This window comes from Acanthopagrus latus, chromosome 7 (assembly GCF_904848185.1).
Source record: "Acanthopagrus latus isolate v.2019 chromosome 7, fAcaLat1.1, whole genome shotgun sequence".
NCBI lineage: Eukaryota > Metazoa > Chordata > Actinopteri > Spariformes > Sparidae > Acanthopagrus > Acanthopagrus latus.
In genome coordinates, this window is record NC_051045.1 from 20,421,228 (window position 1) to 20,436,855 (window position 15,628).

Below are 15,628 nucleotides of genomic sequence, written 5' to 3' on the forward strand. Positions count from 1 at the left end.
TTTCACATGGAAATTCATGTCTAAAAGTCTACTTTGTACTCACCTAAATACACCAGATTTTTTTTCCCATAAAGATCCATGCATTATTCCCGAGAAATTAACACAAATGTCCACCATGTTCAAGAGAATTAGAAAAAAACTTGGATCTGTCCGACCCACAATCCATCCTAGTTGTTTCTGTGTTATACTGTTGACAAACCAACAAGTAGACACCATTGAAAACAACCTACTTAGCTGAGGTTACAAAAGACCTATCTGAAAAGCTATCTGAGGCAGAAATATTTTCAGCTAAAGCTGGTGTATTAAATATTCATGGTTAAGTCATATTACATTTGGTCACGTTCGCCTCTGACTCTCCTTCAGAAGTTATGGCAACATTGTAAACCCCAGGAAAACTAAAAACAGATTTCACTTGAAGCATTTGGTCAAATGTAAGTACACAATTCAAGAAAATACATAACAAAGGTTGTTTCTAGATATTTTAATGCGGCATTGTTACATGTGGTATCTTTTAACCAAAATTACAATAATTTCCAAACCTTGGCCAAACCGAAGCTGAGGTTACAAACTGAAAAGAATTTGCCGTAATCCGTAATGCCGTAACCGCGGACAGGACCTACAGCCTTCATTTTAGTGTGAGTAAACAGTTTACTGAAGTATGGTGCAGGCAAAAATACACACGTTTGAAATCATGTATCAGTTTGTTACAAAACAAATTGCGCCTATGTACATGAATCCTGTCCACTCTGATAATTTGTGTTGTGTTGATAATGTAGTTATGGTTCAGCACTTTAACATGGCGGTGCAAATCCCTCACAAATGTTGGAAGGTTTGAGGAAAGATTATAAAAGTGATCTTCCTAAATAAAGCCCTGGGTTAAAGTGTGTTTAATTGTGAGCGATTGTTGACCAGTTTATGACGATGAAGGAAGTCGACTCTACTGCGGCCCAGCTAAATTTGTTGAAAAATGATGCTCATGTTAGGAAGATAGTGTGTTTGTATCTGTACATATGAAGCGACTCCCAAGATCTGTCAGCTCAGACCACAACCTCGTCCTTTCAGCTCGTCGGAGTGTCTGCGTGAATGGACGACACCGCGGGGAGCCTGTTCATTTATTTAACCAATCGTTAACTGGTGGAGAACGCACACCCGGGTGTTTGTCTGACCTCTCGGGGGGGGGGGACAGAGGCCGTGAGCCCTCGGTCTGGACTCTGGGTGGGATGACCTTTGACCCTTGAGGTGTTTCATCTCAGTTAGGGAGCAGACATGCACATACCCGTTCTGTCCCTCTGTCTTGTGGTTTCTGTCCGTTCAAAGATTCGACACAAAGGTCGCTGAATGTAGCAAGAAATACAATGTCGATCGGGCTCGTTTTACATGTGTGAAGAAGTGAAGAAACACACTCTCTCAGGGACAGGGCCGTGTTTTGAAAATGTTGGACGGGCTGTTATTGCGCTGCGGTGTCGGATAATCCTCCCGATATTTCATTCTCTCATTCGAAGATGAAAACAAAGGGAGGCATTTAGCAATATTCAAGTGACGTATGCTCATGATGGAGAGGAGCATCAGTAGTTTTTATAGTTGTAGGAGGTCGGTGGGATTTTTCATGCATATAAAACTGTCAAATCTATTTTGACATTTTTCTGCAATAAAAATGTGATTCCATCTTCTAGCTAACAGTGTGTCCCAGTTTATTGAACTTCTCGAGAGAAAACAGTATTTGGATTGATTCTCACCACATGGTGTTCGTCTCGGTTCCTGACACACGTGAAACTACAATGTAAAGTGTGTGTGTATGTGTGTGTGTGCGTGTGCGTGTGCGTGTGCGTGTGTGTGTGTGTGTCGCCGCCTCGGTCGTCCTTGGCTACACACACACACACATATAGACACACAGACTGGTGTCCCCCCCATGGTGAGTGACACAGCAGCCCGGAGCTGTGTCATGTATGTGAAAATAAACCACCGTATCACAGTGACGACATACAGAGGTCCACGGACCACACACACACACACACACACACACACACACACACACACAATCAAACAAAACAAATGACACAAACTAGAACATATAAATAGGTAGAGATACAGACAGAAACACACACAAATGTGATGAAAGGCACGCGCATTAAAAACATAAATATATAGAGGCGAATGTGCAGAAAGACACGGATTGACAAACACACAGACACACACTGAAGCAGACATGTACATGCACCTAACAACAACCAGCAGATTAAACACACCAACAGCGGCGCCGTGCTGTAGAACTGGATCAGTTCACGTGATCCATTTTTCCAGCGAAGGCCCACTTTTACTCCACAGTTTTGCTTTCTGGCACTCAGGAAGAAACTCCCTGAATAACTCACTTCCTCTCATCGTGATGGCAGACCTCCATGACAACCTTTTGTAAGTGCTACACATGGGACGCTTCGAGTCCAGCGCGGGGGGGCGACGAGGGCTCTTCAGCGGGGCCAACAGCATCAACGTGGATAAAAAGTGGACTAAAAAGACTGAAAGCATAATAAAATATTAATTGCTCATAAATCACCCTCTTATTTTTCCCACGTATGTTGCCTTTGGATCAGAGCCGTACAAAGTGGGGATGAATGAAGCCTCTGATTTTACTGCTTCTGCCTTTGCCGGCGGGGTTTTTTCCGTCATTTCTAGGCCTTTCACTTGGCATTTCATCTCAGTTTTAACAGCGCTTTAATTATTATCATAACTCTTAATCAGCTCTCTGTCTCTCACTCATTTTATACTTTTTATTCGTCTTTTTCGGCTTCTCACTTGCTTTCGCCGAAGTTGAAAAGAGAGAGCGAGCTTCCCATGCTGTCAGCTAGAGTGAGAGCTGAGTGGTGAGAGAGGCAGCCCAGCCATTATGTGACTGGACAGCGCCGGTATGGCCAAGTACAACACCATATCAAATGAGGTCTGTTGGTCGGCCCAGTCGCCTTTAAGATACCTGAAGTGAGTCCAAACTGGAATTTTTACAGATTTAACATTTTTGTAACACCGCACTACCTCGACTCGACTGCTTCATTGTGAAAGAATTATATACACTCGCAGCACTACTCAATCAAAGACTTTAAAAATGAGGGAGGACAAGAGGGGGAGGTGGATGGAGAGCCAGATGAGAGGCTGGTTGGAGCTCGGAAAACACAAGTTGGATGTCTGCTTTGTTCAGCTCAGTGGGAGAGAGGAAGAGCGATGGGACAGGGAGGGAGGCAGCGGCAATGAGATGCTTTGTGACAGGGCGGTATGATGTGAGTTAAACTGAGAGTCTGACTCAAAAGACCCCGTGTGAAACGTAACTGTTATCTCAACTTCATGACATGTAGCAGAGACGATCACTTTTATATGTCTCTGGTCATTCTTCGTAATTACAATGATTTGTTTTCCTTCAGCCTTCATGTACTTCTTATGGTATTAATTTCCTTCATGACATTAAAAGCCTTCGCCTTTGCTATTTTGATGAAAAATATTAAATCTGAAAAAGAATCCCAGCTCTTGGGAACAGATACCAAAAAAAAAAAAAAAAACAGGTATCACCGTTATAAAAATGGCAGTCGTGGGATGATGCTAAATGCTGAAAGACAGCGATATGAAAATTGTGAGCTAACATTATTCACGATAACAGCTAGTGGTCATACCAGACCAAATGAGGCCGTAGCAGGAAAACTCCTGAGTGTATGAAATTGAGCAATGTTTCATTTCATTGTCACTAAAGTCAGACTTTTCAGCGTGCTATGTTAGCGGTTTGCATAGCCTCGCTTTAAGGCAGCTGATTTAGGGTTGAGATTAAATGATACCAATGTGCACACATGCGTGTCAGTAGTCACTTGTCTCGACGGTTTTGCAGTGGAGGTCCTGATGTGTTGTGCTTGGCACGGCTGAGTACAAAGTGGCCTGGATGTCTCGCTCTCTCAGTATCACTGCACTCGAGTGTATTTGTCTTGGCAGAGTTTGGTCAAAGTGACTCTGACAGTCTAATCAGCTGCGCCGGCAGCCACACCATTCCCCCCGATCATAATGAGATAACACAGGCACACACACACGCACACACACACACACACACACACACGACCCAAAAATGGCACAGTCTCTTGCAAATACAGCCCTGATTCCAAAAAAGGGATAAAGCATTAATAAAAACAGAATGCAATCCTTTAGACATGCTTTTCAACCTTTATGCTATTGAATACAATACAAAGACAAACTATTTCATATTCAAACGTTCTTGTTTTAAATACACACTCATGAATTTTGATGCCTATAACACAACAAAATGGAAAAAATCGCATCATCCCAACTCCTCTGGAATTGGGAATGAAATGCTCAATATGCACTGGAAAAAAATGGCATATGCAGAAAAACATACAGACACTCACAGTGTGCCAATCCACCCACATAACACACACACACACACACACACACACACACACACACACACACACTTCGATGGGGACTTCATGCAGTGACGTTCAAGCGAGCGATAAGGTGCTGAAAGAATGAGGATGACTAACGAGCGAGCTTAAAGTGCTCGGCAGTGGGGGAGATGGAGAGCAGAGAGCAGATGGAAACACGAGCAGAAATACGAGTTAGAATCAGTGTGATGAGAACAAGACCAACAAGCAGCACAAAATCACACGCTGTATATCAGTGCTAACAATTCCATTTTTATCGCGCTTTAACTGCAGAAAAGAAATCATCCTCTGCGAGCATAAGTACAACTTTTCTTCAAATGGTGTATTTCTAGCTCTGGATGAAAAACTACATCTGGTACGACTTTAAAAATCGATGAATAAGTGATCATACAATCCACAGACTCAAGTTTAATTTAGAAAAGAAATCCACATGAATCCACAATTGGAAGAAATAAAGTGGGTTTTAGGGCAAGACAAGATTCAGAGAACATTTTTGAATACCCCTCATCAGCTCACATTTCATTAAGTGTGATTGTGTGTATAAGCTTTGTGTGTGCTGGTAGGCTGCACATGTTCCCTTTGACACCTGTGAAACTCATTCAAACAGCTACATGTGGATCAAATGAGGAATAAACTGTCTCTCCTTATTTCCTCAGACCTGCTGGATAAGCCAGCATATATATAATCTTATGGTGTGTTTCTGACAGTAGTAATTTGCTGTTTCCATGTTACTCAGCACGTTTCGCTGCACCGGCGACTGTGACTGTGTTGGTGCACGTACAAAACGTAACTTGTGTGTGTGTCCGTATTGTCCGCTGTGTTTTTATTTAGTATTTTTATCCCGCAGACTTCAATGTCATCATCTCCCCTGTGGTCCCCGTTCGGTGGAAGACTCACCCTCCCAGTAACAATACCCCATTGTCTATTAGAGGAACAGAGACTCATGCACGCACCGAGTTCACTGTGAGGACATTCAAGTCAGTAATATGGACTTGAATCAAACACGAGGTCTTACTGTAGGCCCCTGTCGCCTTCCATACGCGTTTTATCCCAGAAACACGCCTTGATCTCACCCTGGCTGCTCTGGCAGAGACAGCCCGGTACGCTGATGTCGCTGAAGTGGGCGCAGAGGGGCGGAAAAACAAAAGGCCTTTTGTCCGCAGTGACCCCACTTTGACCCGACGAATCACACAATCCGAGGATATGGCCAGCGTTCGCCAGGTGAACTCGACCGACTGGTGAATGACGAAGAGAGCACAAGTCTGCTGCTTTAATTGTTTCCTTATTTCTTTACTGCTGGAGTCGGAAAATAAAGGAATTGTTGCTGTGCAATGCAAAATGGCGATCCATCAAACATGTTTAAACACTTTGAATTTTGGAGGCATTTTCAGGCTGAAAGTTCGAGTCTGTTGGTTTTGTTTTCCTGGTTTTTGCTGACTCTTCCTCTGACGCCTGACATTGTACCTGAATTTTTGATCACGCTGATAACTCCGTCCATCCTACTTTTACGAACAGTCAATTGTTAGCACTGCTGCTGAAAACACACCGAGTCGCTCCACTTCCCACGCAGCAGAATGCTTTTCCCAGGAAAAATCCCATCGGACATTCAGTGTTTCTCACAGCCAATGAAAGAGGTTCCATTGATTCCGTCAGCCATATCAGTTGGCGAGACAGAGTGGAATTCTTTTTTCTTCCTTGCTTTTACGTGTAAATGTCAAAGATTATGACTTCCTGCGTGAACTCGCTCAGTTACTGCGCAGTACGTGTTGACTGAGGTTTAGGACCCCAAGTGTCATGAAACCTGTTCTCATACGAACCGCCAAAATTATTTTTCGGCTTGGATTTTAAGTGTAATCTTTTATTTGATAACAGTGTTATGGGCTTTGTTTAACTTTGTAACCCAGCTGGCTCCTGAGTGTTCAGTCGAGCTGAATACTTTGTCCAGCTCTCAGGGCTGCTGCTCTGGGAACCGAGTGGGAAACGTGTTTGAACTCTGGCAACTCGACTGATCCAGCATTTCCTTGTTTCTCAGACAGCGTCTTTAGTTCTCAGACGGATGTAGACGGGTTCAGTGGAAGGACAAATAAATCCTGAACACAGGCTGAACACTGAAATCGGCTCCCGTCCCACGTCTCTCTGGACCACGGGACAGAAAAGCAAGAGAAATGCCTAATATAAATAGACGCCTTGAATTTGTCTTGAGCGAGATAATTAATGTCAGGTGCTCCGCTGGAGTAGGCAGAAGGTGAAAGACTTTCCAAATGGAAGAAAATGTAACCCAGTCCACAGTCTGATGCACACAAAGCAAATTCTTCATGTTCAAGCTGAAGTTCAGGCCTATTTCTGGAGAAGAGACAAACGCGAGGCTGACGTTATCTTACAGTCTTGCTGGAATAAATGACTCATGACTGTTTGTGATTTTTCCTCTCCAGCATGTGTTCACGATGGATCCTACGAATGTGGAGAATGGACGCGGGAAGGTTCCACATGACCCCAGCTTCCCCTTCGCTAGCACCTTCAGTGGTATGTCCCGAGTTGTTTTACCTGTGTTTATACATTATTTCTCCCAGTTTCAACGGGAAATTTGTGTTGCATTGAATAACATTATAGTGAAAAACATAAAACACTGAGTGCTCTGGTAGCTGAATGGTTCAGGCTACAAAAAAATCCAACATCTAAGGTTTAATTCTAGCCCAGGACCTTCGCTGCATGTCATACCCTTCCTCCCTCCTCTTGTTTCCTGTCATCCTCTTCACTGTCAACTGCTTCCCAAAAACACAGAGCATATGAAATGCAAACATGCGAGTATTCTATTGCTATCCTTGTGGACAAAATGTTTAGTCTGGTGGTCTGGCAGTAGGTACTGCTGTATCACTTGTCGGATGGCAGCGGGGTGAATGGACCGTGGCTGGTGTGGGTGTTGTCTTTTAGTATCCCTTGGACTCTGTGCAGACACCTCACCTCACTAATTTTTGATAGTTTGGTGCTGATGGTATTCTGGGTGGTTTTGACTACCTGATGTTTGAATAACAAAAAATAATTTACCCAAGTTGATCTGCTGTGACAGAGCTGTTGTTTCTGTGTCTTGGTATTCACATCGAGCACAGAGAGCCTGTTTCTATACATTTCTCTGCTCTGCACAGATCTATGCTACACATTTTAATATGATAATAACCCCACTGTGGAGAACATCTTTGGCTCTGACACGCATCAGTACAGGCTAACCCAAACCCAACACTATCTTTAACCTTACCCTTACATTTTGTCAGGACCTCAGAAATCATGTTTTGCTTTATTTGGACTGGTCTTTGGTCATTGTGAGGGCCATAAGTCCTGGCATGAACAGTAGTTTTGCCAGAAATGGTCCCCAATAGGTAAAAACACACACGCACACACATACACACACCCACCGCATACTGGAGCTGTGCTGATTATGTGAAATAGTTTTGGGTGTTTTTCTCTGAATGTCAGATAAAGTTAATTCATGCAATAATTTTGATTTATATCAGTGACAGACAATCCTCAGAGCCACTGAGGGTGGAGGAATGTGCGTGTGTGTGCGCCTATTCTCTTTGCAGCTGCGTGCTTTCAGCATCAGAATTTATCCAACAATGCGCTGTTTCTGGCAGAGGAACGTCAAAATGGAGCCAGATTGGACCCCAACAGAGCTTTACAGTGGACGCATACGTAGATAGAGAACAACACACGAAGCTCGAGAGGAACGCCATTAGGCCTGCAGAAGCTCACTGCAGGAAGACTGGGGGACAAAAACAGATATTAAATCATACATGCTGGGGTGAGGAGGGTGATTTGTTCACCTGGGCAAGTTTAAATGTCACTTTCAACATAGTGAAACGCTGACTCAGCAGATCTCCTGGCCTACCTCAAGGTCAGCAGGGTTGTGTAAGGTGACCAGCTCACACGACCGGCACCGTAATTCAGGTTCTTCTGCTCCGTCTCTGCCGGTGACCATTGACCTCTCCATGGTTTTCGTTCTTTAGAAATCTGAGGTGTGCAAAAAGCAAACAGGGCTCTTATCGACCATTGCCGTTTACAGAGAGTCCGAGTGCACCAGCCTTGAAAATAGATCATTGAAATTATGAAACAAAACAACTAAAGACACAGTGAAGCAGACATAGGAAAGACAAAAGAGATCGATGCCAACAATGGAACGGAAAAGGTGGAGAAAGTCTTAATTTTCAGTCATCAACCCAATAAGGTTTTCCCCTCTCTGATGTTAGGAGCTTCTCCCAAAGCTCAATAGGCCCTGTCATCACCAGTTACTCTGCCTGTCTGTCTCGGTTTGCTCGACTGAATGTGAGTTCGAAATTGACTGCATGTGTTTGTGTGTGTTTGTAATGTAAAGAAGGGTGTGTCTGTGTGTGTCTGTTTCTAATGTCACTGTTGCAGCCAAATAGAATAAGAAGATTTAAGTCACACCCGTGGGATCACTGTGGCCAGATTCCACGTCTAATTTGGGCACCGTGCTCGTAAGAATTACAACCAGTTGTCTCAGAAAACAAATTGGATCACTCTGAAACACTATCGCGAATAAATCCCCGTTATCTAAAAGTTGCCGTGCTGATTTCTGCTCCGAGCCGTTTTCAGGTCTTCCATCTTGACTAACAACAGACAACCTTGGCTGCCGAATGTTTTTTTCAGAGACTCAGTTACGAAATGTGCCACAGGAAATATTTTGTTTCTGTTTGCAAGAAAATCAATTTTCTGAGTTGTTGAAATTGAAACTGAGTGCGAGCCTATGGTCTCAGTCTCAGCGGAGGACTCGCTGTACGAGGGGGGCTTGAGTTTGGGTTTTAGATTACTCTCCCACTGTGTTCTTTATTGGATTTGTTCGATTTCGTTTTTCCTTCTCTTTCTTTGCCTCATTTGCCTGAACCGCAACATTTCTATCCGTCATCCACAGTTTCCTATCTGCTCTTCTGTACCAAACTTCATTTTTTCCGTAATCTTTTCTTCCTTCATTGCTGCTGTTAGTTTACACTCTTATAACCCTTTTCCTCCAATCCCTCCCTCTATTTCCACTTTTACCCTCTGCTCTGCCCACTTCCTGTTGTATTTCTTTTGCTCTTCTACCTCTCACTTTACAAACTTGTTCTCCGTCCCTGCATCTCTACAGGTGGCGAGCTGTACACAGGGCTGACGGCAGATTTCCTGGGTAGAGACTCAGTGATCTTCAGGAGTATGGGAGGTCGCTCCACCATGAGGACCGAGAATGATGAGAAACTGCTCCACGGTAGGCTAATGTTTGGTTGTTGTATCAATACAGAAATGTTTGTGAGTGTTTTCATTTAGAAAGTATTATCATTATTTGACAGATTATTTGCAAAGGAAACACCAAAAATGAAGACAAAAAAAAAAAAAACACAAGAAAAACAAACAGCCACGTTTGTTATATATATATATATATTTTTTAAATTTACCATTAAGGGTTAATCAGTCTAGCAAGAAGCAAAAGCACATTTGCAATGGTTACAAGTTGTGTAATAAACGTGATCAAAATTGAATAGTTTTATTTGACAATCAGGAACTATTGTTTTCCCATGCAATGTTATAATAATTCTTATCAGACCACCTACATTACCTACAAGATAAGGCTGCAGGTGTCCAACATGGTTCTCTAAAAAAAAAATAATACTAATAATAAAAAAAGAGAATTTACCACATCAAAAGACACAAAATGTCTCCTACCTTACTGTAAAGTCCATTCTAAGTGCGTATCGGCTTTTTAGATTCCACATTACAGTTGTGTTTGCTGAATATTAGACCGAGATTGACTTTCAAACTATTTCGGTTTATTTATGTCACAAATCATGCTCATAGGCCCGCCACTTAAAATTAGACTTTTAATGTATTTAGAGAAAATCTACAATTTGAGCAAATGATGTGAAACAAAATCATTCCACACAGTGAAGCTCAAACATTCACCTGTGAGAAAACAAGAAGGACACATTTATTATTGAAGGGAGACTTGAAAAACGAACTATTTTGCAATGTGTTGCGCTTGATTTACATGTCACCAGGTGAAATCTTTCAGGAAATTTTCTGGACTAATTTACTTTTTCAAAAGAAAAATTATTCAGTAACTCCATTTTGTTGTCTTTGCACTTGCAATTTGTACAATGACTATACCATAATAAGCAGTGTCACGCAGGGGAGTGAGTTTTGTCATTTGTATAAGCAACAGGGTCTTTTAGAAGCATGTAACATTTGATTTTAAGCATCATCAGTAAGACAGACACTGCTGCTTTGACCACTCATCATTTTGATTGTATGCTGTTTGGTATGTCTACATCCACATCTCTCACCTCTTCCTCTGCAGAGACCAAGTTCATCGCTGCCCACCTCATCCCGGACAACGACGACAGAGACAACGACAAAGTGTATTTCTTCTTCACCGAGAAGGCCACGGACGCAGGGGACAGGGAGGGGGCCATACACACGCGCGTCGGACGAGTGTGTGCGGTGAGAATAGCTACTTCCTTAACCCTTCGTGTGTAGGCATTACATATTTTTTCTAAGACTGTACATGGCATTGGCTCAAGCACAATATATTCATGAAACCGGCCGAGACTTTGAGATATCTGTCAATGAGCCTTATTCTGTTGGAGCGTTCCAGTGGAGGTGATTTATGTGAGAACGGAAAAATGACATAAGTCTGTCTGACTCAGGAGCATCCAAAGACACAAGTCAGATACAGATGCACACAAGCATATAGGGAGATTTTCTGTTGGTAAGCAGGGATGAGTGGAGTCAGACTGGCAGGTAAGCTGTGCTCATCCTGATGACCATAAAAGTATCCAGTCTGAGAGACATCTGCAGGGGTGTTTCACGTGATGAAGAGCTTGTGAGATCTGGGAGTCCTTTTGGGCTTTCTTGTTTTCTGGAGGATCCGTTACGGGTCTCGGATATTGATTCTACGCCAGGTCTTTCAGTCTGATGTATGGATTCACAATCCCACTGGAAATGAAGTTATATGAGAAGACAAATACAGAGAAAAGTGAGTGGAAAGAAATAATTTGATTTAGGGGGCTTTTTCTACATTTACACATACAAACGTCGAACTTCCCAGGACAGGAGGTTGTGGTTTTATGGCTTTCTCCTCCTATTGTGACCCTGTCATGAAAAAGGCTAATCTCTTTTTTAGGCAATCACATATTTACATTTCCCTGAGGGACTGTGAAGGCATCGTGATATTCAGAATCATGTGAATCCTTCCAAAACACACACACAGCTGTCAAATGATCCCCGTCAGCCCTGCACGCTCTCCCACATTCTTTCACGCATTGATTTGTCTTGCAAAACCATATGTGAGGCTGCGTGTGCCATACGCAAACACAGGCATGCACTGAAGCACACACACAAACACGCACGCAGCTGCAGGGTTTCCTTAGAGACGCGCTCGATTGTGCCAGAAAAGTTTGCACAAACTTCTCAGGCAAAACCCGTCTTAAACCTTTCTGATTCAAACTTTCTTCGTCCGCCTCATCATCTCCGTCTCCCCTCCACGTTCCCTCCGTCTGTCTCTCCCCAACTAGACGCGTTATAGTGTCTCCTCTTCAGCCGTCGTTCTCTCCCTCAGGCAAAACTGAATATTGTCATCACTTCCCCGGTGGTGCCTCTTGCCAGAAGGCAATTATCACTGCTGAACCTCATCACAACACACACACACACACACACAGACGTGAAAAAATGTTAATGCATGCAGTCATGCATATATGCACACCCTTACACATATACAAGTTGATTTCTTCAGTTTTTAATGAAAGGTGGAAATTGAAGGATACACACACACTCCCTCTGTCTCTATTGTGACTCCCTCCACATCTACCATCTGCACAAGATAAGGAACTGTTCTCACAACAGATTCAGCAGAAGCATATTTCATACTTCATGCTAACTGTGTGTGTATATACTGAAGTAGTACCAGTAGCTTGATATAATGTGATGTAGTTTTTGAATGTGTTCAAGAAAATTGTTGTTCAAGTCCTTTTAATACAGTCTCCCAAATATTTTCACTTCCTGTCTGTACTGAGGGCATTTAGTCTTGTATTCACCAGTTGAATATGTGCTCAGTTTGATGGGAGTCATGTTTCAGACATCCACGGTCTCCCTTTAAAAAAAAACACTCTTTGATGGCCTTGTCCTCAAGTTTAAGTGAATTTTGAGAGCCCTTAAGTTTCACTCTCTTTCAACACGTACAGTTGCTTTAACCTCAGATTGTTTGAATCCAAATCCTGCATGCTGGAGTACAGAGCCAAAGCAATGAAACTGTGTATTCTGAAATGAATATGCAGCTGTGTTTTATAGATTTTGTGTACTCTGTTTTCTGCCAGAATGATGTTGGAGGCCAAAGAGTTCTGGTGAACAAATGGAGTACCTTCATCAAAGCCAGACTAGTCTGCTCTGTACCGGGACCTCACGGGATCGACACACACTTCAACCAACTGGGTGAGAGACACATGAACCTTTTGCACCTGCGCACAGTTGTATTTTAACATAAAGTCTTCCATACATGAATTGATACATAGAATAAAAAAAAGAAATGCTAGAAATGCTAAATGGTATTGTCTTTTTTTGTAAAACAGAGGATGTTTTCCTGCTGAGGACTAAGGATGAGAGAAACCCAGATGTCTATGCGATCTTCAGCACCATCAGGTGAATACATATGTGACAGCATACCTAAATATGATCTACTTTGTAGTTTGTCATAGAAAAGCTCAAGTCTAATAAATTGAATACAGTAAATGCAGTTTGGTAAGGTGTGGTGTCCCATGATGGTCAAAATACTGCATTCAACGTCTTCGTCTCCACTATCATGTACTAGAGAGTCCAACCTAATAGCCCATTAAAATCATGTATTAACTGACATCCAGTGGCATAACACATTACCTTTCTGCCGTGCTGTTAGTGTGTACTGTGGGGTGTATCAGAACACCATGACATCACTGTTGAATGTGATCACAGGTGCATCAAGGCACACCCATGACCGATGAGTGTGAAGAGAGCCAGAATAAATTTTGAACCAGTTAAAAGCTGAATATTAAGTTGCTGAAGTGACAATGTTTAGATTTTGCGACTTGCATCTAATAAAGCTACTGCTGAACTTAAAAAACACCATTGATTGAACTACTTATATTAAAAGTACATAAAGGCAAGATGAAGTCACCAGTTTCTTTTTTATTAGTCTTATAATGTAACTGACTCGGACCACATTTATTGTCCAAATAGTTTTTCGATTAACTTGTTCGTGTTAAACCATATATCTCCGCTCTCTCCACAGTAATGTGTTCCAGGGTTTTGCTGTGTGTGTTTACCGCATGGCTGATATCAGAGAAGCCTTCAACGGACCCTTCGCTCATAAAGAGGGCCCCGACTACCAGTGGGGGGCCTACGAAGGCAGGGTACCTTATCCAAGACCTGGTGTGGTGAGTGATTGTTTTGTGATTGTCTAAGTTTATCACTTCTGACCATTCATTTACTCAAATGTTTAAGTTGCCCATACATTGACTGTACTACCTAACATAGTTTACTTACCATGACCAAGATATTTCCATAACTCATGCTTCTGCTTGGCAACATTATTGGGGAACATAAATGTTCAACCCTTCATATGCTGATGACACACTGTTTTACATGTCTGTATTCTCTTCTGATCTTGGTCCTGTAAACAACCTTGTGGGCTCTGTCACTGATATGCAGTATGAATTTGTGATTGTCCAGAACCTTTTTTTAAAAATATACATCTTAAATTGATCCTGTAAAACTGGTGAATACATCAATTTCAGTGCAGTTTTTTGTTGTACCACCAATAGCAGGGCTCAAACTTGAAAGAGAGCAGTAGCACTATGAGACACAGCCTCTCAAATGATCGTAAAGTCCAAATTATGACTCAGACTCACTCCCTAAAACATTTTTAGTGAGTGAGTCAGAGTCACAGTTTCAAGTAACTAAGCATAATAACCTTCATTAACTTAGGTTTTATTGCCGGGCTATTGCATTAGAATACATTCATTTTAGCTATGTGTAACTACGGTAACAGACAAAACACCATCATGCCAGTGCTTTAATCAATGAAGAATGAATTTAAAATGATTGATTCAACAGTAAGTGAATCATCCGAATTGGTTGTGATGGCATCGCCAGGAAACTAGCTGTGCTATTTTCCACATCAGTTGGAGACAAGCTGGATTTCCCTGAACACATTATGTATCGTGCTTCATTTTTCCTCAAAAGATGTAATGTAATACAGTTGTGTACAAACATAATTCTAAGGATAAGCGTTTGCTCTGGCCTACTGTGTGTAGCCGACTAGAACAGAAAGGGGGAAAAAGCATTGAAAGGAGAAGACGATAAAGACATTAAAAATGAGCAGAGAGCAGAGAGTTTCCATATCAGTAACATAAACTACTGTATGCAGTAGTGCAGCTGTGCTGACTGTATACAGTACAGACCCTTCTTCTGGTTTACATCCTGACTCCCAGCGGAGCCCTGTCATGTTCTCTCCACCATATCACTGTAATTCACACTTGTTATACACACAAACACATGCGTGTAGGCAACACACACACACACACACACACACACACACACACACACACACACACACACACACACACACACACACACACATACGATCCCACCGTGCGTGTAATTCCACCTCGTTACCGGAGTGAAGGAGAGCGTATGGAGGCAGGAGGAATATGAATAATGTGAGAACAGAGCAGACACCTCTGTGGTCTCACTCCACTGAGTCTCTGATTAACAGCCATTTTTGGCCTGAAACTGAGAGGGAAGTGAGGAAATGGAGGTAGAGAGGAAACAGGAAAAAAGGTGATGACTCAGGGTGGGCTGATGATTTCTGGAGTCCATTTAATTTCCATACATTGTAACAGGTTTAAGCTTTACACTGTGTGTTATCCATCATGTCTCTTTACTCACTTGTAAAAACCTGCCAAGGAGTGGAAAGTTTAGTTTAACCTTCTGAAAGAGTTCACTTGAGAAGGACTTGGTGGAGTTATCCTCCCTAGATATTTGTCTTGGATTGAAATATCACTGCACATTGTTGAAAGTGGTGTCAGAACTCATTCTCTAATAGAGGAGACGATGGGATACTCTCTTTACTAAAGCTTTAGCGGTAATCCTACCTGGAGCTTGGCAATACATTTCATTAACATTGTGAT

The 15,628-nt window shown here is 42.3% G+C and overlaps 1 protein-coding gene across 2 annotated transcripts in view; it reads left to right on the forward strand.

Moving 5' to 3' along the window:
- Positions 1–15,628, forward strand: part of sema3bl (sema domain, immunoglobulin domain (Ig), short basic domain, secreted, (semaphorin) 3bl) — a 69,147-nt gene that overhangs the window by 40,664 nt on the left and 12,855 nt on the right. For both annotated transcript variants that reach the window (XM_037104967.1, XM_037104968.1), the window contains exons 5-10: positions 6,860–6,950; positions 9,565–9,681; positions 10,768–10,910; positions 12,782–12,896; positions 13,034–13,103; positions 13,729–13,873. In XM_037104967.1, the coding sequence (XP_036960862.1) occupies positions 6,860–6,950; positions 9,565–9,681; positions 10,768–10,910; positions 12,782–12,896; positions 13,034–13,103; positions 13,729–13,873 (681 nt within the window). The remainder of the gene's footprint in view (positions 1–6,859; positions 6,951–9,564; positions 9,682–10,767; positions 10,911–12,781; positions 12,897–13,033; positions 13,104–13,728; positions 13,874–15,628) is intronic.